The sequence below is a fragment of the Furipterus horrens genome, unplaced genomic scaffold (genome assembly GCF_987537825.1).
Source record: "Furipterus horrens unplaced genomic scaffold, mFurHor1.1.pri manual_scaffold_9, whole genome shotgun sequence".
In the NCBI taxonomy this organism is placed as follows: domain Eukaryota; kingdom Metazoa; phylum Chordata; class Mammalia; order Chiroptera; family Furipteridae; genus Furipterus; species Furipterus horrens.
This window is the reverse complement of record NW_028327179.1, coordinates 9,527,503-9,553,739: the sequence shown is the minus strand read 5'-3', so window position 1 is coordinate 9,553,739 and position 26,237 is coordinate 9,527,503. Positions and strand designations below refer to the sequence as shown.

At 54.1% G+C, this 26,237-nt stretch overlaps 1 protein-coding gene across 1 annotated transcript in view; it reads right to left on the bottom strand.

Annotated features, from left to right (window-relative positions):
• The window catches only part of CRHR2 (corticotropin releasing hormone receptor 2), a 36,170-nt gene extending 23,116 nt beyond the window's left edge, over positions 1–13,054 (bottom strand). The window contains exons 1-2 of the mRNA XM_090287791.1: positions 12,816–13,054; positions 4,708–4,801 (exon numbers count right to left, since the gene is read on the bottom strand). Coding sequence (XP_090143917.1) covers positions 4,708–4,801; positions 12,816–12,902 — 181 coding nt within the window. The 5' untranslated portion in view covers positions 12,903–13,054. The remainder of the gene's footprint in view (positions 1–4,707; positions 4,802–12,815) is intronic.
• Positions 13,055–26,237: the final 13,183 nt, after the last annotated feature.

Below are 26,237 nucleotides of genomic sequence, written 5' to 3'. Positions count from 1 at the left end.
GTGAAAACCTGGACCAGGCTGTTGGGACTAAGATGGAGATGGGCATTTCCAAAGAGAACCAGCCCTGGCGAGGAGGAACTGGAGAGAGGAGTCCATGGTGAAGTCCAGGGAGAAATTGTCTGAAATTATCTGGAGGATGTCAGACACCAGGGTCTAACTGCTGAGGGCTCTTGAGAGAATACAGTCTTTCTTTCTCCTGGCCTGGGCATGGCCACCTGAAAGTGGTTTCTGTGTGTGTGTGTGTGTGTGTGTGTGTGTATCTGTGTGTGTCTCTGTGTGTGTCTCTGTGTGTTGGGGTGATCAGGCCCTACATCAAGTGAAGAGGAGCTAAAAACTGGTGGAATTTGCTCGGGCCCCATCAGAACTACCTGCTCTGTAATCTGTTGCGGTTCCCTTCTGAGTGCCCAGGGTGAACCCCCTCTGCTCCTGCCTGCTGAGTGGGGAGAGTGGGTTCAGGGGCTGGGGCATGGTCCTGCCTGTGTCTACTCTTCTGCGTGTTACCCCAGTTTTTATCCTCTCTTCCGGGGCTGTTTCTATACCAGTGAGATGTTCGTGGAGGCCCTCCCAGCCCTGAGAGTTGCTGGTTCTGAGTTTTGAGATGCAAAGAATGAAGAAGATATACGTGTGCGAGTGTGTGTGCTATGTGTTTCTATCTTTAGAGGGCAGGAAGAGCTGGGACCCAGCCCTGCCCCCCTCGCCGGCCTCCACCAGGAACAAAGCTGCCAGAGAAGCTGAGCCTGCCCTGAGCCAGCACTGTGCCCTGAGCACTGGGTTGCCTGGGTGTACCCCAGTCTCACCAGCCCCTGGGGTAATGCTTCGGTCACTGCTCAGGCAGAGCCAGAGAGCAGGGCACCAAGCCCAGGGCTCCACACTTAAATCCCTCCAGGCTGGGTGATTGGCAGGTGCAAGGTGCAGGCCAGCCAGCCAGCCAGCCAGCGAGCCAGGTCTGTCCTCTGCTTCCTGAATGGATGATAAGACCCCTCCGCTCAGTTCTGGACAGTTGCAGTGGGAAAGATTCCTTGGTGTTCATAATAACCAGGCCAGGATCAGGGGGGTGGGGGGAGACGTTGAATCCCAACCCCAGTCCCAGGCAGAGTCCTGTCCCCAGTCCCAGACTGAACCCTGCCTCACAGCATCCCACACAGGTTAGCGTGTGGCTGGCGGGTCAGCCCATGTCCTTACTTCATGTCTATATAAGGGCCCTCCGCACACTGATCCCAGCACCTAGGAACAGGGACAAGTCAAGCTAAGTTACTAACTGACTCGTCAGCAGAGCCACCACGTAGGGGAAGCAGCTGTGTCAGGGGGAGGCAAATACCTGAGGACCAGGGACCAAGGACTTCTTGTTTCACGTGCAGCTTCCTACAGAACGGAAGGTTGGCCTAGGTGGCCCGGCTGCTCTCAATATCACATGTAATACAGGCTCCTCTGGGAAGGGACCACTGCAGTGGCAGAGCCAGAGGCCATTCTGCATCTTGACTGGCCAGTCGGAGCCTGAGCACAGCCCCACAGCCACAAGGTCCCCTGGTTTCTGGGATGCAGGGCCATTTCTTCGTGGGTTTATTACTGACATGACAGGCACAATTGCCTGTTATTCTAGGTATGACAGGGAGGAAACTGAAAAAGGTAGCATCTTTGGAGCAAATCGATTTTACTGCTCACTTTAGTGTTTATAAACAGGTAAATGAGGGAAAAAACTGTCAAGAGCTAAGACTTCCCTCAATTAGATTAAATCCAGCTACAGATGGATAAGTTATGGGCCGTTTTGCTGACTAAGGAAGCAAAGGTGGATGGGAAGCCCCTAGGACAGAGACCAGGGGAGAGGAATTTGGGACAGTGTATGCCACCAGGCTGGTGGGACAGGTGGAAAATAAGTTCAGGGAAGTGTGACAGGTGCTGAGGCAGACACCTGCATGTCCTAAGCAGCACTGGGTGAGGCAGGTGCCTCTGGCTCACCTCCGATGTCAGCTGTGGTGACAGTGACCAGTTCTCGGCAAGCTCAGACACACATCAGGGCTCTCTGGCCATGGCCTAATGCCTGGCATCAAGCAGGCAGGCAGAGCACAAGGGGAACACACACAGCGTTCCACACTCTCATTCATGCCACCACCCATCAGGTGTCAGCTGGAAAGCAGGACTGAATAGACAGGGGTGTGCCAAACTGGGACACAGGCATGGGGTTTACTGGGAGTTACAGTGGGGTTGCTGCTGAGGCCATGGAAGCTCTGGAAAGGCCAGAAGGTAGCCCACTCTTGCACTGTGACATTAGGGACAGTGCCTGCAGGCCAGACACATTCTCCTCACTCCAGCCCAGGCCAGCCCACCGCACCCCACCGGGCATGTGGGAGATGGCCTGGTGTTTTCATGCTGAACCATGAATATGTGCGTTTTTCCTTTATTGGGATCTCAGTCAAGGGTATACAGTTTAATTGATCATAGCCTTTGATTTATGACCCCTTACCATCATGAGACCATACATGGCCTACTTTTATTTTATTTTTGTCTTGTCTTTTCATGGGAGTTTGTATGTAGCAGTAAATATAATGATTCTATCACATAACCTGAAACTAGATCATTACCAATCGCTTTCATATTTAGTCACACACTCCTTCCCCAGAGGGCACGTCCTCTCCACTGTCGTTTGTCACTTCCTTGCACTGAGCTCTTCCAGTTTTATCTTGTGTACATACGTCTAAACAGCAGATTGTCTGGTTTTACTTGTTTTGGAACTTTATGTTAGTGGTTACGCATTTCCTCCCATCAGTGGACCCCAAACAGGAGGTCACTCCCATGGAGGGACCTGAGCAGCTATTCCTGAAGTCCAAGGGCACCTCACAGCCTACACGTCCCACCCAGGGGCATGGTTAATGAAGGATGATGCGTCCCCGCAGTGGCTGCTAGGCAGCATCACGTGCTGGATGAATATTTAATGACACAAGGAAACGTTCACTCTGAGTTATAAGAGGAAAAAGCACGTGACAAAACTGTGGATACAAGATTGTCCCAGTTTTATTTTTTTTAAAGTGAGAAAACATGAGGTTTTATGGATTGATAAACTCCCGGGGCATACAAATATTATAAAAATTTGTGGGTTGTGGGATTGTCTTCCCTGATTTAAAAATTTTTTTCCCTAATTTGTGTGTGTGTGTGTGTGTGTGTGTGTACACATGCAATATGTGTCCTGTTTAAAAACAGATAAGTGGTATTACAAGTTAAGCAGGGGAAGCCTTGTGTTTGGAAAAGTTGGGAGCCTCCTCCCCAAAAGGGGAGGAGGGGGAGACAATTTTCAGGGGTCACCAGGAAGGTGAGGGTCCGGGCCGCATGCTAGAGGGGAGAGGAGGGCAGGGAGAAGGTCGTGGGTCTGCTGGGAACCACCACTGCTTCTGGCAGCTGAGCGCTCTGAAAGGGGAGGGTGGGGGCCCTGCTGACATGGGGGCTCCATTTCCTGCCTGACGTGGCCATGCTGGGTGAATCCCCGGTCTCTCACACAACCTCCTCAGTGGGCCTCCATGGTTCATTGAGACCCGTTTGTCACAGATGAGGAAACTGAGGCTCAGAAGGTGTTATGGATGGAAGTGGGTCCCTCAAAATCCACATATTGAAGTCCCAACTCCCAGTACCTCAGCATGTGACCTTCTTTGGAGATAGGTAATCGAGTCATTAGGATGGGCCCTAATCCAACAGGACTGCTGTCCTTTCATGAAGAGGCAGTTGGGACACAGACCCACAGAGGGAAATCAAGGCACCGGGGGAAGACGGCCATCAACAGGCCTAGGAGACAGGCTTCAGAAGGAACTAACTCTGCTAACATTTGATCTTTGGACTTCCGGCCTCCAGAATCATGAGAAAATAAATGTCTGTTGTTTAAGCCCCTCAGCCTGAGCTATTTTACTGTAGTCCTAGCAAACACAGATGGCTTAGGGGACTTGTCCAGAGTCACACAGCTGCTAGGTGGAGGAGCGAGGTGCCAGACTCGGGTCTGTCTGACCGCAACACCTGAGCTCCTGACCCCTACACTGTCAGGAGGGCAGGCAACCAGGCTTCCCTCTCCCCTGCTTGGCTCAGGCTGCGTTTGGTCTCCAGGTTCCAGAGGCACCCCCAGCCCTCCTCCTTCCCAGCTGCTTCTACATATGCTGCCCGGGGAGGGCCAGGACACTGGGAAGGGGTGCCTGAGACAGCCCTCCTGAGCCATGAGAGCCCACGGCTGTTCTGGGGTCTGCAGTGGCTGACCCTGACTCTGAACCAGCAGCGGGAAAACTCCAAGGGCTCAGAACTCGGGGGCCTGGCTGCTGCTTCACAAGTCTTTATGAGGAAGTGATGCTTGTAGTCATGACAACCAGAAAATGTATTTGATACCTTCTGCTGGTCTTGCCCAAGTTTAAAAGCACAGGGGCAGTCCTTCCTCAGCTCCTGAATACAGCTCCTGCAGCTGCCTCCGAGTGCAGATGCAGGCAGCTGGGAGTCAGCTCCCGGCCAAGCCCTCCCTAAACAGGGAAGAGCCTGAGCCCCGCATGGGGAAGGGGCCTGACCAAGGACAGAGCCAAGAGCCAGACCTGAGAGCTGAAAGCCAGAAACCAGAAGCCTGTCTCCTTTCACCACCCCACGCAGCTTGGGTTGGCCCAGGAGAGCCTCCTCCTCCTGCAGGCCCAGGGGGACCCAGCCTCATCTCCTGGGTCTGCCCAGGGTGCTGGCAGGGGGCTTGCATACCTGAAAGGTTGGCGAGGGTGGTGACGGTGTGGCAGTACTGCTCCAGCAGTGCCCATGGGTGCGGGTCTCCAGAGGCTTGGCGTGGCCCAGCTGCCTAGGACACAGGAGGGATGGGGGTCAGAGGTCAGGCCCTGGCTAGCTATCGACAACACATCCCTATCCCCTGCTTTGTTCTGTCATTCATCCCTTACTTCTGTTATACAGAGGGGGACACTGAGGCAGGAATGGCCGAAGGCCAAACAGCAGAATAGCAGCCTGGCCAGGCCTGGAACGCTGTCCTCTGAAGTGGTCCAGTGCAGGTTGACCTCTGAGATAGGAATCCGCTCTGACCCTCAGCCCGCAAAGGTCTCCTCCTCAGGATGGGATGCACCCCCGTGTCGGTGCCTGTGTCCTGTCAGCAAGCCAGGTGGAGGCCCACCAGCAGTTTACTCACCCCGTAAATATGTGTAGAATGCCTAGACCCTGGCTGGGGGACCCAGTGGGTACAGTTGGGTAGTCTCAGACCATGTACGGATCCCCTAGACTTAAAAGGTGCAGAAGGGAGTGGGGAGAGTGGGTGATTTCACACTGTCACAAAGGTGTTAGGTCAAAACATGGGAGAGACACCTAACCTAGATGTGGGAAGACATGGGAGGCTTCCTGGAAGAGGTGGCACTTTGGAGACAACCAGAGGATGAGTAGGAAAGAAGGAAGGACCACTGTGCCAGGGTAAGCGCTCACCAGAGAACATACATGGTTGTTGCAACAATGGCAACCCCATCCAAAAAATAAAAATCCACCTAGGATCCCAACTCCTGAAAAAATCCTGAGAGTGGGTGCCGGGCAGGGAGGAGTAAAGTAGGTGTGGTTATCTCTCTGCCGCAGGGGACCATCTTCTGGTGGGAAGGACGGATGGGTGACCAGGTTATTACAGCATCTATAATTTGCTAAGGAGGAATAGGGTAGGTCATGGAGGTGGTCATGCTCATGTGGGTTTTAAAGGTTGAATAGGAGTTCGCCCAACTGATAAGGGCAGTGTCAGGAAGGGCATCCTGGGCAGATAGCACAACATGTGCAAAGGCTAAGAGGCTGGAAAATTCATGCTGTGAGACTGACCGAGAGCAATGCACTCTCAAATATTATACTAGCCCCTGTCCCTCATGCCTCTCAAGACCGCCACTTATCCTACTCTGGGCCAGTGCCTGCGCATGAGTTGTGTGTGCATATGTGTGCGCATGTGTACACGGGATGGCCTTGACATTCCCAATGCTAGGATTGCAGAAGCCACTGCCCCACTCGTGGGTAGCCCTTCCCCTTCCCTCTGCCTGTCAGCTGGGTCAATGTTTGTCCCAGGATGTCCCCAGGGGCAGGACCCAACTGCCCTCCAATATCATATTCCCTACATGGGGCTCAGCTTAGTTCCTGAGCTGCCACACACTCAGCCTCCCCAGGCTCCTAACTAATGATCCTGCCTGGTCAGATGGGAGAACGCTGCCTGCCTGCCCCACCCCCTGAGAGCCTGGGGCTGCAGGGACAGCACTTAGAGACACATTGCATGTCTCTGTGTGTGTGTGCACTGTGCGTGTGTTGTATGGGTGGGGGGTGGGGGTGGGGCTCTAAGGAGCTTCTGCACCATCAGCCAGGAGCTCTGTCCTCTTGGCCTGCAGGATACATACCAGGCCATGGTCTTGCTGTTCACACACCTGGGGGCTACTCAGCATTAGCCTCCTGGGCATCAGGGGGGCCTTTCCCGCCCAGCGAGCCACCTGGCAGGGGTGAGGTGGGGTTGGGAGGGGATAAGATGTTCTGAGCCCTGGAATCTTCCAAGAAGAGTTCTGAGACCCTACCTGCAACTGGGCAGAGTGCGGTCTTTAGTCCTGACTCCTCACCCCCTTACCAGTCTCCCTTCCCCTTGTTGGCAAGGCAGCTAGTGATGCTGCTGCCCCCTCCCCGGGGGAACTGAGTTCCCAGCAAGCTCCTGACCTACAGAGGTCAGGGCAGAGGCGATGCTCCACCCAGAGGTGGCCAGTGTCAATGGCGGACCCTCAGGCCGACCTAATTTTGTGTCTTAGAGACAAGTCCTTCTCACTGAGCCCTCGACTGCCCGCTGTGGGCCTGTCACTTAGGTGTTTCAGGTTCAACCTGGGGGACGTCCAAATACCTGGCTCTGACCTGGGGGCTGTGGTCAGGGCACCCTCCCCAGGACTCGGGCATCGAGGGGCTGCCCCTGCTTCAGACGCTGTGGTCAGAGGCTGCGGTTGAGTGTCCTTGTCCAGCAAAGCATAGGGCACAGGGTGCTGTGCTTGGCCCTGAGACATGCTGTTAGGGCCTGGGCAAAATGTGCGAGCCGATCTGAGTGGTTTGGGAAGGACTCCCAGCTCCGGCTCCAGCTCTTGTAACTTCCCCTCCGGTCTTATCTGCCGGCACAGCCCAGGGCACTCATTCCCTTCAAGGGGCTCGCTGGGTGGACTGGACTCATTTCAGACCCACAACATACCTGAGATGCCTATTCTGGGTGGAGCCACTGCTGGTGGTGGGCGCTGGGCAGGGAGGCGGAGCAGAGGAGGAGGGGGAGGAAGGGGAGGAGGGGGAGGAGGAACCGCTGCCCTCAGAAAGCAGAGGCACAGCTGAGAACTCCTAGCAAGGCCTGGGCCATGAGCTCTCAGGAATACGGGGCACACATCCCTGTGTTCAGGGCCCTGGGGGTGTTTACTTAACTTCTATGAGCCTTGGTCTGCTCCTATATAAAATGGAGACCATACAAACCCCATAGGTGGTGTCATTTAAATGAATTACTGTATCAGAGATTGGCTCACAGAAGGTACGTGTTCAATGATGGCCCTTGTCAAAGACTTTAGGGGGGTCCAGTTAGACTGCTCACAGATGGGGTTCAAGCCCCTCCATGGGGAATCCCAGTTCAAGTCCTTCTCCTTCAGAAAAGCTTCCTAGAAACCCTGGGGGGGTGGGGGGCGGTGGCTGGAGGCAGAGAGCGTCACCTGGGTAGGGGTGAGCGGAGTGGAGGCAGACCCAGCCACCTGGGCCCCTGCCTAAGGGAGACGGGAATTTGGGGTTCTAAAACTCGAGTCCCCTGTAAACCTATTCTTGTCTCTTTGGTGAGGGGCATCTTAGGCTTCTGTACTGATTAGCTCTTGGCTGTCCCAGGGGCAGGGAGCTGCACCCTCCCCTCCCCCCAGCCTGGCACAGAGCAGGTCTCAGCAACTGTCTGCTGGCCGACTGGATGGGTGGTTCTCTCAGGCAGGGGGTGCAGCATCCTCACCCCCTGTTCTGGGAGCTCAGGTCCTAGGCTCTTCTGCTTGTCAGAGTTCCCTTTCTCTGAATGTTCACTTTGACTCTGTGCTTGGAACTGGGAGCCCTCACCTTAGAAGAGGACACAGGCGGGGCCCTGGCTGGGGACAGCACAGCGAGATGGAGCCAGCACACCGAGATGGAGCCAGCACACCAGCTGTTCTTCCTCCACCTTGGGCCCTGTCCAGGCAGAACCTGCGCCCCAGGGGCCAGGCGGGCCTCAAAGGTGCCACTTCCCTGGAGCCAGGGGGTCTAGCGGAGCCTAATGCTCCCTGCTGGCCAAGGGACAAAGCTTCATCTAAATTTAGCCCCTGGTCTAAGCCTGGGAGATTTACGGGACCTCAGGTCTTGCGGCCAGACTGCCGGTAACCAGAGGGGAAGGGGGTGAGCCCCTGCCCGCAGCCTCCTGCTCTGTCCAAGGTCAGAGCGGACTCCTCTGGGAGGGAGAGCATTCCTCCTCACGTTTGCTTTCATTCACTGGTTCCACTGAGCCTGGGCTGGAGATGGAGGAGGAAGAAACTCAGGCTCTGCTCCCCTCTCCAAGGAGGAGACAGGGTCACGAGAGGAAGGAAGGAGGAGAAGGAGAGGGAAAGATGGGGGAGAGAGAGGGAGGGCAGAGCAAGGGGGAGAGAGGGGAGGTGGGGGCAGATAAGAGGATGCAGCAGGCAGTGCAGGAGCCGAGGCTGAGACAGAGGGTGGGCGGTAGTTGTGGGGTGCCATAGGAAGGACACAGGTCATTATTTCTAGAGCTACTGGCAGGCTTGAGGTGCTGAAACTCAAATGAGGGCCCCCGAAGCCCCTCAGCAGCTTCCAGCGGACTCTCCCATGCCTGGGTCTGTTCTCGAAGGTCCCTTTCCCTAAGATGCCCCCATCTCCCTTCCAGACCTAATTCAGACTCCAGCTCGCCTGGAGAAACTTCCAGGCCTCACCCCATTGTGCGTTTTGCCATCTCTGAAAGCCGGTGGCTCCCTCTCTTTCTTGGGTCCGTCTGCCCTTATCTGTGTCAAGACCTGTGCCCTGCACACAGGTGTCCGAGGTGGTGGTGGTGGTGGTGGTGGGGTGGGGGAAGGACAGGGGAGGGAGATAGGAAATACCTAGGCCCCCCTAAAAGGGACAGGGAGCCAGCAGGAGGCCCTATAGCAGGACAGTAGGCCTAACATGATCTCCTTAATTACCAGTTCATCTAATGTCATTTTGCCAAAAAGTTACCCTTTTCTAAAATGTTTTGGCATCTGTGTGTCCTAAAAGTACCTTGACGTTAATATCAAATCACATTAAAGTGAAAATGTCAGTAAGTGAAGGGAGCCAGGAGTGGGGCTGTCTGGTTTGAATCCTGGCCCCGCCACTCACCAGCCCAGTGACCTTGCGCCCATGACCTGGCCTCAGCTTCCTCATCTGGAAAATGGGGATGATGTTGGCCTTATCTCCTGGGGTTGTTGTGAAGTTTAAAATGAATAAGGTATGTCAGGGCTGGTAACAGTGCCAAGCACATGGAGAGCCCAGTGTAGCTACTCAGTAGGACGAACGAAATAAGCTTATTGAATAACTGATCCTTTTCTCTGGTGGATTTGAAATGACATCTTAACAAACTCAAATTTTTAATAAAATAACTTTAGATAAACTGGCAGAGGATTCCTAAGCATGGTTAAACTTAGATAAAGCAGAAAACAATAGCTAAGAGGATACAGAATAGCTCCCTGATTCTGCAAATTTGAGAATCACTAGGAATACAAAATTAAGTAAGCAATGCCCTCAGACAACACTTTTAGAAAATACATAAACGCCAAGAAAATGGCAAAAACAAAGAGGGAAAATTAGCTGGTCAGGCTAGAAAACAGTCAGAAAGTAGTTGAATGGAAAATCATTGGATGAATTGGCTTCTGGCCAATGGCCCTTGGGATCCTGCGCTGGAGCCCCTGGGAGGGTGTGGACACAGCCCTGGCTGTGGCCTTGGAGAGGGGCTGTGCAGTTTCAGGGGGGTTCAGGCTCTGGAGCCTGGGCCCCTTCAGGGACTTCCTTCTCAGCTGAGCCTTCTCAGGACAGGTGGCCTTCACAGAAGCACTGTCCTGAGACCCTGGGGAGGGGAAGCATCTTGTTGCCCAAAGGTCCAAGGGGCTGGACTCAGCCAACAGGGGCTGGTGGACTCCTAGAGTCTTCAGGGGCCAGAGGCATTAGCTGAAAAGGGTAGATTCCGGGGCTTAGGAACCCAGCAGCCATCGTCACTAGCCTCACTCAACCTCCGTTTCGGGCTGTCAATGACTGCCCCACCTTCCTGGCGGTTTAGTAGAGCACAGAGCACAGCACCAGGTGCACCAGTATTATAGCACGACCTCTCAAAGCAGCTTCCCAAAGGCCTCCGAGGGTCTAGGCTCAAGCCTGAGCTCCTCCGGGCTCTGGCAGTGGGGGCTGGGCCAGGGTGTCCTGCCCACTCAACCACCAGCTTTCCCAGCGGCAAATCATGTCAGCCCCACCCCACCCCACCCCCCGCTTATCCAGCTTCCTGCCCTTGGGATAGAAATCAGAACCCACCAGGACCCACCAGGTCCCCCCTGTAGCCTCATCTCTTCTTGGGGCTGGGGCTCCTCCAACTTCCTGGCTGCTGCTTTCCCCACGGGTCCTGCATCTCCACCCCTGGCCACTTCCCGCTACTCCTCCCGCTAGTCCGGTCATAGGCTCTCCTTTCTGCGCACTATGTTGCAATTCAAATGACCAGAGTTTATACATACACATGCCCTTAATTCTTTGCCATCATTTTCTTCATGCCAGTGTCTCCTAGGCTACACATCCGTAGGTCTGGGGACACAGCTGTGGTTTTTACCCTGTGTCCCCATCGTGCGGAGGTGCTGCTTAAACACTGGTTGAACAAAGGAGGGTGGAGAGCAAGGCCTCTCCTGAGTCGCCTGCTCATGTTCTCATGGCACAGAGAGCAGGAATCTCCAAACAGTTGGGCAAGGACCCAGAAACAAATCCCATTACCACGAAGCCCAGAGCCAGGAAAACTACGCCTCGGGGCTGGGAGACCACAGTGTAGTTCCTCTCTAGATGGTTGTGCCCTGAGTGACTCTGGGCAAGGGACTAGTCTCTAGTCTCAGGCTGGGGTCTTTCAGGGCATAAGGGCAGGACCTAGGTGACTCTAAGGGGACTGTAGACTGTTGCCTCTGAGGTTCTGGTTCTGACGTCCCCAGAACCCAGGTAACCCCTCTCTGCCTGGTCCCCTCCCATAGGCCCCTCGGCCCCATCTGGCTCTGGAATAGCAACCAGAAGCCCTCTCCACCTAACCAACTTGGGCGGCTGGCATCATGACCCCTGCCCCAGAGGGCAGGGCCAAGGGGCAACCCAGGCCCTGATACTGGTTCTCTAGGGGCACCCATCCCAAGAAAAGTGGGAGGAGACAAAAGCTGAAAGCCCAGGACTAGGGAGGTTTGTGGGGGGGTAGCCCACTCCACACCTCCACCCATCCCAAATAGAGCCAGCAATGGCATTGAAAGGACTTGGCAGGTCTAGGGGCCGTCTGCCCATTGGGGTGCTGAGCTACCTCAGCAAGGTGCCCACCCTTCTTCTCCACTCATCTGGACCGCTGGGAGCACAGGGCTCCCAGCGTCTTCATGCCTGCCCTCTCATGCCAGGCATCAGACCGTAGCTGTGTTCCTGGGACCTTTGCTCTGTGCCATGCCAGGTTCTCTGAGCTTTACTGATATAAATTCAACTGTTCGTCAGGACAACCCTATTCATTAAGCACCGAGCTCATCCTCATTTTACCCATGAGGAAACCGAGTGTCAGAAAATGTGGGTCATGTGTCCAAGGTCGCAAACGAAGGAGCAAAGCCGGGATCGGAATTGGTCTGTGGGCAAAGCCCCTCACTCCCTACCTGCCTGTTGAATGAATGGATCCTGTGTGTACATAAGGAGGCATCAGGGCCCAGGAAACGGTCCTGAAAAGGGGGGTCTATGGCAGAATCGGGAGGGGACCAGGCCTCCAGACTTCCAGCCTGGCTCTGTCCCCAACAGTGAGTGGCCTCCTGGCCCCTCTTTGTCCTCTGAACCCTTTTGATGTCTTGGTGGTTTATGAAAAGTGTGACCTCCCCTCTCTGAGCCTCGGTTTCCTGATTTGTAAAATGAAGAGAGGGCTGGGGGCCAAGCCCTCCGGCACTGAGGATCACACCCACCCAGCCTCACCCCACTTCTTCAGCTCTTTCTTTGCAGTGCCTCTGCACTCCTCCCCCCCAGCTCCCACCTGCAGACCCCAGCTCTGGCCAAAGGGCACCTGCAGCTTTGAGAAACCTTTGGGGAGGTTGGTCCTCCCAGGGCTCCCTTGGCACCTTGCTCACTGGGTCCTGGGGGCTGCCTGGGTTCAGGCACTAAGAGGGTGAGGACAGGGTCACAGGCCACGGGGACAGTTATCTGGTGGTCCACTAGGGGAAGGGCCAAACTGGGGGGCAGGGGAGGGGGTGATGAAGGGCCTAGGGACTCCTGCAAGGGGAGATGGAGGAGGTCCATAGCCGAAGGGAAAGAATGGACAGGGGATAAGGAGTTTCTGGCCCTGAGGAGGGGCCAGGCCCAGACACTAGGTCAGTCAGTGCGCCCCATCGTCCACAAGGCCTCTCTGTCCTATCTAGCTGCTGCCAGGTTTCATCTCTCCTTCACCTGCCCCCTCATCCCAGCAGGAGATCAACCTCCCATCATGGGGCACAGGGATCCCCAACCCCGACCCTGCCACCAAGCCCAGAGCCTCCCAGACACTGAGCACTGAGACCCCCGCCCCCCCTCCAGCTGTCGGCGCCCCCCTCCCCACCTGAGACGCGACCCCTGCTCCCCACACTTACTCTGAGCAGCGGCGGGAGGAGGCAGAGCAGGCAGAAGACAGGGTGTGGGACGTGGAGGAGGCGCGAGGGCGGCGCGGGACACCCCATGCCCGCAGAGGCTGGGACAGGAGCGCACCTCCCAGCGTGGACGTCCCGCCCCGCCTGTCTTTCCCCCGGGGCCAGAACAAGTCGGATGCCTTCCCAGCCCAGCGAGGAAGCCAAGGTGAAGCCCTGGGCTCAGGGTATTCTCCCCCCGCCGCGTCCCCTGGACCCTCCCCACTCCAACCCAGAGCTGTGGTGACACCGCCCCACGGCCCGCCCCCCTCCATGTTATTTATAGCCGTGCCGGCAGCCGGCAGCCGTTTCTTCGTTGGCAGCCAGGGGCCAAATTCAGCCTGGAGCCTGCAGAGAAGGGGTTAATGCCTTTTCCTGCTGCAGCTGCTGCCTTTGCACAGGCTGCAGCCACCCTCCCATGGGAGAAAGGAATTGAGAAAGGGAGGAGGGGTCCTGGCTGTGGTCATGGCCAGAGCAAGCGCAGAGTGGGCTGGGGGTAGGTGGCTGGGTCTCACTCTGGCCCTCCCCAGCCCTGAGGGCATATTCCAGTTGTCTGGGGAGCTGGAAGTTGGCTGGAAGTTGGCTGTGGATGTAGATAAAACAATAGTACTGTATCAATGCCCAAATTAACGACTTGGATAACGGCACTCTGTGGTAGCTAAGGGAATGTTCTTAGGAAATACACACTTAGGGCTACGTGTGTATTGACGGTCACCATGCTTCCAACTTATTTTTAAGTGGTTCAGGAATGCAGACACACACACATATACTCACATATTGAGAGAACAATGAAGCAGGCGAGCTAACATGTGAAGAACAGGTAAATCTTGGCAACTGGTATATAGGTATACTTCGAATCATTCTTCCGATGTTCCTGTAAATTTGAAATAAAATTCTTTAAAAAGAAAGTTTAAAACTCCAAAACAACAAGGACAGCAAATGTAGCAATGCCAGGACCCACCTGGAGATCCTGGGGGCTGGGGTGGGGGTGGGGGTGTGGCCCAACCCAGCCCAGGCATTGGTATGTTTCAGTAGATTGCCTGGGGGACCTAACATCAGGCAGAGCTGAGCAGTGCTGGTCTCTGGTGGGGACAGGCCCCACCTGGGGCCCGGTCAGGACTTAGGAGCCAAGGCCTGTTCTCAGAGCCTCTGCGGCAGCCTCTGGACCTGTTCCAGCAGGTGGGCCCGGTGCAGGGAATTTAAAAGCTTAAGGAGCAGTTGTTAGGATCTGAGTGAAAAGCATCTGAGGAATGTGATTAGCAGGCCTGAGCTTTTCCTGGAGGGTGCACACAGATGGGCACAGGCCCTGGAGAGCTCCTCCCAGGATCAGGAAACTCAGGTACTGTGTTCACTCTGTATCCTTGCCCTCAAGTCCTCCTCTTCTCTACCGCTTCCTTCAGGCAGCCTTTCCAGATTTCACCCACATGGCTCTCCCCTGAAATCTCGAAGGCCTCTGTCTGAGCCCCTGGCTTTTCCCTGGTGCAGACTAGTCTCTTAACTGCCTTTTGGAGGAAGATTGTCTTCAATCAGCTTGGGCAGAGCTGGGTTCTCCCTTTCCTCTTTTTACCTCTTCCCCCCCCCCCCCGCCCCTCCTCTGTGCAGGAAGCCTAGTCCCAATGGTGCAGGGGAATCTTTATAGGGAAAGCTAAGGAAGAGTGAGTTGACCAGATCTCTCCATTCATTTGAAGGTGACAGGGTGATACCTCTTCCCAAGTGCTGGGACAAGATATGGCTTTACTGGTCCTAGTCAGGTGGGCTTGGTCAGCCAGGGCTCCGGGCAGGAGATGGTGGGAGGGTAAATTCAGAAAGAGAGTTGATGTTCAGCACGTGTTCCTGGACCACGTCCGTGGCCAGCCTCTGATGTTAGGCAGAGAGCAGAGGCTCTGACCTCAAGGCCAACTTCAGCTTGTGGGGAGTGTGCCAGCCATGGCACAAGTGACTGGAGGTGAGAGAGGGCACAAGGCACTGGGGCAGCTCAGGGCAGGGAGCGGGGAAACTTGGGGGAAAGTGCTGTAGGAGCACCTTGAAGGATTTAAACAGGGAGGAGGGAGACCTTTCCTCCTGATGGAGAGTCAGGGTGGACAGAAGCAGAAGCTGGGCAAGTGCAGCCTGGCTCAGCTGGGGCCCTGGCTGGGGTGGGGACAGTGTAGGGGGACAGGGAGTGGAGGACAGTCTGGGAGGCAGCTCCACTTCTAGGAGGGTCTTGGGAGCAGCCACAGAGGTGATCAGCTCCATTCCTCCCAGGCAGAGCTTTCTTTGTGTTTCCACAGAGATTCCCTCCCTTCCCCACTCTGGATCTCTCTTAGGAGGACTATCCTTGGGCAACTAGAGCCACAGTCTGCAGTTGGAGATCCCCAGGTACCTGAACCCCAACTCCCAAAGGCACGCTTAGCCATTAACTGGAGACGAAGACCTCCAGCTGTTGTAGGTAGCACCCTGGGAACGGGGGTCCTGTGGCATCCCGCAGGCTGGGGCTGGGCCAGCATCTCACTGCTGGGACTTCTTTTCCATCTCTGTTCCACTTTGTCCCCTCTCTGACCAGTCTCTCCTGGAAACACTTCCTTTAAAAATCACAGCAGGTGACTCCTCATCTCAGCCCTGGGGAATCTGACAGTTAGGGAGCCTAGAAGGTCAGAAGTCTGGATTTGAACCTGCTCAGTGTGATAAAGACAAACAAGACCAATAAAGCCATACAAAACCCTCGCACCCCCAGGTGTCCCCCGGAGGACTGCAGGTGCTAGGAGAAACCCTGCCCCAACGGTGACCCGCCAGGCTACTCTAAGTACTGATTGTCACAGGCTACTCTAAGTACTGATTGTCACTTAGGAGCTTGCTGTTCCTAAGTGCGGCCCGGAGCTGATGCGAGCCCATTAATTTCTAAAGCCGCTTGACATGCTGTGTGTGTGGATAAAGGTCTGGAGAGGGGCCGGCAGCTGCTGGAGGTGGCAGGGGTGCTGGACATATCTTGGTTTTGTCAGAATGGTCTTGTCCTTCTAAAAAGTGCTCCATCCTCTACTCCAGGGTTGCTCAACAATTTTTTCCATAATCACCTTCTCCCGCCCCAAGTAGTCTTTTTAGATATTTTCCCTAATTGCTCCTCCTCGTGAAACTTTAATACCACAGGTATGTTGTATGTCTGTGCTCTGTGGTTCTTTGGGGAGCCATATACCATTGTAATATCTAAATCTGTTCTGCTCCCCAAGACCTGCTTTTTGCCCCCCTGGGAGAGGGCATGTTCTCCTCCTGACATGTGATTTGATGGGCTCACTCGAGCAGCAGGGTGGTCCTGTTTTTACAGATGCAAGAGAGAGCAGAGGAGGCCAGGACAGCAGCCCAGGAGAGAGGAGATGCTATCTCAGTCCAGGTGGGGTCTATTCTCCCTTGCAGGGCCTCCACACTGACCCCGCCTCTCACCTGGGGCTGAGCCTGCTGGTACCAGGCGCTGTAGCAGATGAGATTGCCTGGGGTTCCCTCCACACACTCCTCACCCCCCGCCCCAGGCTTATGGCCAGGTGACATCTTGTCCCGCAGGTGTATAAGGCTCTCTCCTTATTTTAGCTGTGGTCACACCAATTTAGTCTCAGATGACAGGGCATGTTTTTGTGATGCTATTTCAGAACACAATTTTATAGTGTCGTTGGAAGAACAGTCATTGATTTTGCTGTTTGTTTATTTTTATTTTTTCTGTGGGTTCTGTGGGATGTTACTTTTGATATCTCTCTCTCTCTCTCTCTCTCTCTCTCTCTCTCTCTCTCTCTCTCTCTCTCCTCCTCCTCCTCCTCCTCCTCCTCCTCCTCTTCCTCCTCCAAAATCCTGGTTCAGGGAGGCCAGGTCCAAACATGAGTTACCATTTTTGTTGTCACTCTTCTCTAAAGAAAACCAAGTCATCATGTTTGATTAATAGAGATTAAGTCAGCTCTGGCCCAGTGTTTACCTGCTCATGAACACTGTGTCTAGAGAACAGCTGCGGGGCCTGTATTTTCTAGAATAGTTCAGGCTCTGAGGGCTGAGTGGCCCTCTGGCCCGGCTCCGGGTTGTCATGTCTGTGGTTTCACAGCTGTCCTCCCCCCGCGCCCCCGCCCCCGTGCTGCTGCTGTGGGTTGGGCTGGCAGAAATCAGGCCTCTGCTCCTCCCCTGGGAAGGGGTCCCTGGGCCTCCACCTCCGCTCCGCTGTTTTCTGGGGCCCCTGGGTGCGCATCTCACTCCCTTCACCTTTTCCCCAATTCCCTTAACCGTAAAAGGAAATAATGACATGCAGGGCTGTGGTGAGGCTCAATTAAGAACAGGTGCGGACAACCACTTCCCAGAAATGCTGTTGTGTTTCTTCTAGTTCAAAGTCAGTAGACACCGAGGGCCCACCCTGTGCGAGACCCTGCACAGGGCATGACCGCAGGTGCCTGGAACGGAGTAGGTTCTTAACAAAAGTTTGTCAAGTCACTGAATGCACAAGGGTGACGTTAGGAGTCTCAGGCAAGAGGGTTGGGGTAGTCAGGGACGGAGGGATTTGAGAAGCCCCTGGCACATGGGGCAGAATCTGGAAGCTTCCCCCCACCTCTGCCTTTCTGGAGCTCCTACAAGGGCACCGGGCTGGAGGGAAGACAGGCCTCGGCGTGAATCAAACGTGCATTGACTGAGCACCGATGAAGTGCGGTGGCCGTCCCTACGTGCTGGGGGAGGCAGAGCAGTGAACAGGTGAGGGCTATGAGGGCCAGCGAGCGTGGGACCCCCAATGCCACCAGCCGTCAGGGTTGGGGAGGATGAGCACAGCTGGGGCAGGTGACAGTGAAGGTGTGGGGGGAGGGCCTCTAAGGGGTAAGTGAGAATGAGATAGGCTTGGGGACCTCCAGGGGGCTTGTGGGGTGAAGTTGACCTTGGATGAGGTGAGCAGTGGGCGGAGTGCCAACCAGGAGGCGTGGGGCTGGGTAAGGCAACCTCGGGGGGCCTTAGTCACGGGGATGACAGGTCACGTTGGCATTGTAGAAGGAGCAGGGTGGAGAATGGCTTGGCTGGGACTTGCCCAGAGGCAGGAGACCCATCAGGAGCCTCTGCTAATAAACAGTGGTGATGGCCCAATTCTGGTCCTCATGCTGCTCCTGAGAGGACGTCGGAGCTGGAAGGGACCCGAACAGTCCCTCAGTTCACACCCCCCATTTCATAGGGAAGAGAGCAAGGCCCTGGAAGTCCTGGTCCAAGGGTGCTCGCTGGCCCACCCCTGCCCCACGCTGTCTGCCGAGTGAGATGAGCCAAGGACATCTGTCCCTTCCTCCTCTTCTAAGAGCACCAGGCTGCCTCTGCTGCGGGGTGATCTGTGGGGCTTCCAGGTGATGGGAGCTGAGACACATATTAATATTGTAAAAGGCAAGTGGTCTGTGAGGTTGGATTCAGCCCTTTGCTGGGCAAGGTCAGGCCCTGTGGCTGGGCAACTTGGAAGGGCCTCTGACTGAGCCTGGGAATGTGAGCAAATGTGGGGACAAGGCCCAGGCCACTGGTACCAGACTGGCAAGGCAGGGAGCGGCATTTTTCTTTTTTTTAAATAAAACCCCTGTGGGCTGCGGGAGGACAAAGGAGTGAGCCAGAGTAAACCAGAGTCAGATGTCATATACACCCCGGACTGCTCTCCTGGTGGCCAGCAGGACGGTTGGTAGGAGGCCAGCAGCCTGTCATGTTTGTCCTCTTTCTCCCTCGTCCCCAAGCCTGGGCTGCATGACTTCCCAGAGTCAGCTCTCAGAGAAAAGCTTTGCCTCCAGTGCCTTGTCATCCATCAGCTGGGGATAAGGACCGACTCTGTGGCTGGGCTGCCCTCACGTCACCCAGGGGCCCGGCCTCCCTGCCGGGGGCTCTCGGGCAGACAGTCTGATACCCTTTCAGGCCCACTGGTCAGGGGCAGCTCTGCTTTGCCTGAGCCAGCCTGCCCGTGACGCGGGGTGGAATCCACTCCCTTCCACCCGGGTCTTTTCTTCTCCTCCACCCAAGCTGTTCCTGAAACAGGAGAAGGCCCTGAAACGTACACACAAAGGGCTCCGAGGTTCTGACAGCTCAAAAGGAGCGTCTCCTGATCCCTTCCCCCCACTTTCCCAAGAAATGCGAAGATCAGCAATAGTGCTGAGGCTGCAAAAGCCACGTGCAAGGAGACGTGGGACTATTATTCCAGGCTCAGGGAGGGGCCTGCGGTGGGACTCGGGGCCTTCTGGCCAGCATACCCCGGCTGTGCAGAGGAAAAAAGCCGTGTCCCAGCTGTGCGAGGGCTGCTTTCGCCTTGGCCGCCCCATCCATACCTCTTTCCCCTGTGACCACAGCCGTCCCCTGAGATTTAATTCACCGTGGTGCAAGCACGCTATCCTGCATCCCAGGGGAGGATCAGTGACCTCCTGGACGATGATGCAGTGCGGGGAGCTCACGTTCTCAGTCGCCTTTGGGCAGGTGCCTGCCTTCCGCTGGCCGCCTGAACCTGTTCTTGTGTCTTCGCTCAGGTTTGTACAGATCTGCACGTGGGTCCCCCCAGCCCCTCACCATGAAGCAGGGTGCCGGGTGCCGCCACACTGGCTACATAGAAGCTCTGTGGCCAGGCCATCCTCCGCCTGGCTGAGCAGAGACCCTGCTGCTCCTGGCCTCTAACCTCACCTCTGCCAGGTTCAGCCCCACTCACCCTCACCTGGGGGACAGAGACCATGCTGGTGCCAGCACATTGCTGACAGTGTCGGCCACACGAGTCCCAGCAGTCAGCTGGGAAATAGGGAACGAGAATAGTCTGCTGGCTCCTGGTTTTCCTCTGCCAGGGGCCCACAGCAGGGTACTACGAATGGAACAATTCCTGTAACGGGCAAGTATGCCCGTAGGCCACCAGAGAGGTGGGGTTGTGACAGTTCAAAGAATAGCCATGGTGGCATGTGCAGGCCACTCCACTCCTCTGGCCTCCTGGGACTGTCCCCACGGGCCTCAGAGCAGCCCTACCATGTCACGTCTGCCTGTGTTAGTCAGGCTCTTCCAGGCAGACAGAACCAGTATCATATGTGTATATAGAGAGAAATTTATTTTAAGGAATTGGCCCACAATTGTAGGGATTGTCATGTCTGGAATCCATAGGTAAGCTGGTAGGCTCTTCCCCTGTGGGTCAGCAGGCAACCATGCACTGGTCCTTCCCTAACCCCATCTGTGGGCCCAGCCCTGTGTCAGCTGTCCTCAGAGAGGACAGGAAGAGGTGACCCAGGCTGATCCAGGCGCCATTCCCAGGGAGGCTGACTCCCGCAAAGTCAGGGAGCAGCCCAGGCTGGGTGTGACAGGGAGGGGTGGGCAGCCTTGGGGGCTGGAGGTGTCCACAGAGAAGAGGAGGTGGGAACCCAAGGAGGGAGACAATGGGACGCTGGAGGGAAGAAGGGAAAGAAAGTAATTCTTGTTGCTTTGCGTTTAGGGAAGCTCATCACTCTGCTCTTAGAAGGAAACATATTTAATGAGGACGGGAAAGTCTCCCACCGAAAACCTTACCTTCTGCATTTCCATGTAGTATACCTGGAAGTTAAGCCCTGGCTGGTTTGGCTCAGTGGATTGAGCATCGGCCTGCGAGCTAAGTGTCGCTGGTTCGATCTTCCAGTCAGGGCACATCAGAGAAGGAAAACTCTGACTCCAAAAAACCTCCGCTGCCTTGCGGCATACCTCTTCAGGGGAAAGGCTAAGGGAGTAAACCCCGACAGAAAATCCGGAGCCAGAGTCCCTAAGGCGGTTTGACGTTGTAGTCAACACCGGCAACTCCTGCGGCGCACCTGAAGCCAAGCTGTATTGACTCCGTCTTTCCCTTGGACCCTTCAGCTGCGAAGAGAGGTGGGGTCTGCTGCATGGGCAACAGCAGACCCTCCATATCACCCTGCCCAGGCTCTGTAGCTTCAGCTTCACTGGAGAGGACACTCCAGCGTCATCGCAAGATGTCGATTCAACACGGAAGGAGACAGATACCGTGTCACTCCTGAGTCGGACTGCACAGCCATTCTCGGCGGTGCAGATAGACTCTTAAGAAGCTACACCATCGTCTCTCAAGACGGACGGCTGCCGACGATACCTGGAAGTGTGATAACAATAGCTGATGTGTAAGTTGTCTTGTTCCCTGCTGGGTGGGGTGCCACTCCCTTTACACGTACTGTATGTATTTATAAAATCCTCATGAATCCCTACTGCCGCCTGTGACTTAGGGAATGAAGAGACTGAAGCACAGAGAGATTAGGTTATGGGCCCAAGGTCACAGAGCCGATGACGGGTGGACCCAGGAACTGAACCCAAGCAGTCTGAGTCTTAACCACCATGCTAGGGTGTCTTGCTGCAAGAAGGGCCATTGAAGGTCTACAGGTCCTTAGAATTACCCCTCTTGTTTTCCCAGGATTTGGTGTGATATGAGAAGAGTAGCTCTCCCCCCATGCAGCCCTTCCACCAAAGTTCAGAGCCCACCTGGGCATCAACCATCTGCCTGTTTGCTGGCCTTCCTAGGAGGCTATTTGTGAAGGGAGAACTGGAATTTCACTCAAAAGCTTTTCCTTTCCTTAAGAAAGACAGTGCTCTCAAACGGAGCACTGGAGCCATTAATTCAGTGATAATAGGTATTTGTAAGGAGAAATGCATCGCTTTGCACGATCTGCTAATGCTCTCTTTGGCAGGTGTATAGAATATTGACAAAGGACATTCAAATAGTCCTGCATTTCTTTCCCCTGGCTGTTTGGGAAAAGGGGACATTGGTTTCTGAACAGAGCATGAATACTGAACACTGATTCTGTGCAGGGTCCTCTATTGTATGCACAGAGTAGGGGTGCAGTGGAAAGTGATTGAAGCTGGTCTGGCTGGTTAGCATTGCGTCTGCCGCCTTCTAGCTGCGTGATCCTGGGCGAGTGACTTCAGCTCTCTGGGTCACAAGTCCCTTTTTAGGCTGGCGCTCAGCATGACCCATGTTAGAGTCCCTCCCTCCTTCGGTTGCTCTGGAAATGACATGGCTCCATCCAGACAGAGTGGATAGTTCAGGGCCTGGCCCATCAAATACTCTGAGACACTTTGGCTGCTGGTGTAAGGGGCAAGGAAACTGGTGACTCCCAAACCAGTAGAAAATAATTAGCAGCAAAGGACAGATGTAATTAGAGGGTCTCTAGGCCGGAGTTAACAGTATTAGTATATTTACAAATCAGAAAAGGGGCGCTCTGCAGCTCAGCACAAATGCTTCTGAGGACAAAAAATATTAGAGATCGAAGAGGGGGAGATAGTCATTACCAAAGTCCTGGAAGTGGGAAAATGTAGCCAGAAGGCCCAGCAAACAAGATAAAGAAATTTCAAAGGAGAGCTGGAGACAGACCTCTAACCAGATCACCCTGAGTTAATTATCACCCTCAGTTAATTTAGCTAATCGTGTTAGATTGTAACTCTGGAGTGTCCAGCATGGAAAAACAGAAGGAGGAGGAGGAGGGGGAGAGGGGTGCTTTACTAGCATTAGGATAAAAACAGCCAGCTCCGTCTTTTTGGCGCGCACCTTGATTTGGCTTTTTTAGGCTGCGCCCAAGGCTGCAGATCAGTGAATAAACAACTCCCTCTGTTACTGCTAACGTCCTGTGACCCAGTGTTTTATTGTGAGCGTTTCTCACACTGGGACAAACTTTACATGGGAATGTGAATGGAAAGTGTGGCCAGGACAGAGGAGATCACCCTGGCCACCCTGCTCCTGATAGCCTGGACCAGAAGTAACATTGATCTTTTACAGACATCTGCATCACGATGAAAGTCTAGCAGCGGCAGGTTAATATACAGAATAGAAAGAGCTTTGCAAGTGACCTCAGAAAACATCTAGTTTCATGTCTCTCTTTGTAGATGTGGAAACTGAGGCCCAAAGAAGAGAAAGCTTTGCTCAGGCCCCCACAAGTGAGGCCCATCAGAGCTGGGACTGTGACCCAATCATAGGCTTTAACATCAAAGAACCAACCAATCACCTTTGGCAAAAGGCAAACACAACTCAAGCCAGCATGTTTGGCACTGTGGTGGTGCGGAGATTCACCTAGGGAGGGACAGCAGCCATCAGTTCAGTAATCAGACCTCTTAGCTGTGTGAGTAGCTAACCTGGGAATTGTCTCAGGGAGCATCTCACTGTGATTTCTGACCCAGCCACGGATGGATGAAATTATGGGCCATGTGTGTGTGCCAACTCACTGGGCCCACAAGGATGACATTGCAGGGTACAGCAGTGCCCTTCTGCCCAGGTCACAGGCATGGAAAGTGAGCTCAGAGAAATGTTATTTGCCTCTTAGCTAGTTGGTGATAGATTTAAATCAGAGTCCTGAACAGCTGAATTCCCAAACAGGAATCAGACTGCAAGGAAACAGAACTTTCAGAAAGCCTCCTCTTAGTGATTTTCCCAGGAGCAATAAAAAATGTTTCAGAAAATCCCCAACTCTAGCCCTTGTAAAGATGGACCCTGTAGACATGGGAAAGAGACTCTGATGCCCATCCAGATTCTTTGAGGGCTGTAGGTTACAGATGAGGAGGGGGGAAGGTAGGGTTAGGTTGATGGTCATCTTTGTCTGGCTGTGACTGACTGAGAGTCAGTGAGAAGGTCTAGCTCAGGACTACTTAAAAGTGGGTGTCCACGGATGATGTCAGTTTGTAAACTTTGGGCTATTGGTCTTTCATAAATACAGAAATTGAGAGCAAGCATATGGAAAACGTTATGGTAATTGAGAGAATATTTTTAGTAATAAAAATGCAAACCTGTATTTTGTGTATCTTTATAATTTTTTTCTTGATATCAGTTTTCATGGTAGTTCTCAAAAGTGTTGGCCTACAGCTGAATGACAGTAATAAGGAAAAAGTACTGGTCCTTCACCTCAGATGAGAAGCTCTGCTCTCTGGGTCTCTTCCCCAGAGATGCTGATGTAATTGGTCTAGGAAGCATGGGCCCTGTGTGGTTCCCAAGCTTCCCAGGTGACTCTAAAGGAGCAGCCGGGATTGAGAACCCTGTTGTCCCAGGCTAGCAGCATCGGCATGAGCATTACCGGGTCCTTGTTAGAAATGTAAACTCTCGACTCCACCCCGCATCTACCAAATCAGGAAGTATGGAGGTTGGGCATAGCCAATCTGTGCTGTTAAAAGATTATGCTGATGCACACTCAAGTCTGGGAACTATTACCTTCAACTAAGGCCCTGAAGGTCAGGGTGTGTTCACCTCCCAGCGCTGCTCAGGGCTTGGCCCCATAGGCCCAGATGTGTGTGTGCTGAGCTGGGGAACACACTGACCTGCAGCCCCACTCTGAGAGGCACACCACCCAGGCTTCAGGTTGAAGCGGAGGGCAAACGTCCCCTTTGTACTCTTGTAAAGAAGGTGCTCTCTCTCTCCTTTCTCTGTGACGAGAAATCCAACATCGCCCAGTTTTTACTGTTGTCACTTGCTTATTTGTTGAACCCGTCATTTGTTGAACAAATGCGTTTTGATCTCTCTCTGCGTGCGGATGCGGTGAGGGTGCAGGGACCCTGGGTTGAAGGGAAGGTGCTGATGGACAGGCGATTGGACGTGGGTGGGCAGGATATGGCACGTTCGTCATGCTGGTTCTGGCCCTGCCTCTCTGTGTGACTCTGGCCAGTCACCCTCCTGCTCTTATCTATAAAATGGGTGAAGTTTGGACTCTGAAGGTTCTTCTAGTTCTAGTGACTTTGGCTTCTAAAGGAGAGCAGGTGACTGAGGCAGAGTGGGCGCCATAGGCACGCAGTGAGTTAGTAGTTCTTCATCATTGTTAGGTGAGTGGGGAATGGATGGATGATGTAATAACTCATGTGCAAATGAAGAGATGGACCAATGAAGGAACATGAGGATGAGTGTGAGATCTTCCTGGGGGACAAGAGAGGTGGTGTGTGTGTGTGGTCCTGAGGTTTGAGCAGTAGGGACATATCAAGTCTTGCAGCTCTGCTGTCCTATGCCCTGGTCCCCTAACCGCATAGCGGAGCAACCAGGCCGTCTTAGCAGCCCAAGAAATCAGAGCCCTGGAGAGCTCCAGGCAGGATCAACTCTAAGTCAACCAATCCTACTTCCTCTCTGGGCGGGACATTCCCTCTGCAGATCCCCACCAGCCAAGCACCCAGCTTCTGCTTGGACAGTTCCTCCTTTCTCACCAACTTTGGGACTTTAGGCCACCTGCCTTGACCATCAAGACCCCAGTGATCTCCCCCAGCCCTGTGTTCCCACAGCCCCCCAAGTCTGAGCCACCTCCTCTAGCCCTTCCTCTCTTTCCAGCCTGGACTCCTCTCAGCTGCCCCCCCAAATACTTTTAAATTTTATTTCTAATAATAAGAAATCCACAAATACATCCTCATTATTAACAAATACAAATGGAGATGTGGTACATTTCCCAAGTTCGCTGTTACTGCAGTTACTGACGGTGCCTCTTTGTGCCACGTGTACAAGTGTTTCCCTGGGTCCACACTCGAAAGTGGGACTGCTGACTTGGAGGACGCAGACACTTTGTATTTTAACAGATGCCGCGGCACTGCCCTCCGGGTGCTTACTACCTGGCACCTGCAACTCCCAGTGCGTCTTCCCTGTGCCTGCAGCAGTAATGATCAATCTGCATTTTGCTAATCCGATAAACAGGAAGGGGAATGGCACCCCGGCTTTCATTTGCATTTCCCTGATGACTCATAAGGCCGAGCCTATTTCCATGGGGTGATTGGCCATTTGCAGAGGAAAAGCTAATAGAATGAACGAGTATTAATGAAGATACTGCTGAAGAGGGAGAAGAGGGAGTGGTTCAGGGAAGATCGTTCCTGGGCTGGTTCAGGAGTGATGCTCATGGGACTGGAACCTGGCTGGGGTGCAGAATGAGGAAGGCGGACCCCGAGAATAAGCGAATCACACAGAGACAAGGCTGTGACCTGAACCCAAGGCCTCCTCAGCTTGTGGGGTCTCACCCTAACTGGATGTCCCTTGCTATCGGAACTGTCACTACCTGAGCTGGGGAACTTGAGTTTTAGTTATCTATGGTTGCATGACAAACTACCCCAAAGGTCATGGTTAAGACAACAACAATCACTTTTTTGCTTATGTTTCTGTGATCTGGGGAAGTCTCAATGCCCAGATCCATGAGTTGTCTGCGGGGCTGAGACATTCAAGAAGGCTTCTTCATTCACATGCCCACAGCCTGGGCTGGGATGGCTGAACCAGCTGGGCCCTGAGTGGGGGGCATCTCTCTGGGGCCCCTTCAAGTAGCTTAGCTCAGGCTTCCAAACAACATGGCAGGTTCAGAAAAGTAACACTTTTTTCTTTTTTTTAATGGCAGCTAGTTGCCCCCAGAATGCAGAAGAGGAAGCTGCCAGGTCTTTTTAATGTCTGTACCCAGAAGCCTTAGAATGTCCTCGATGCCTCATTCCATCGGCTGAACCAGT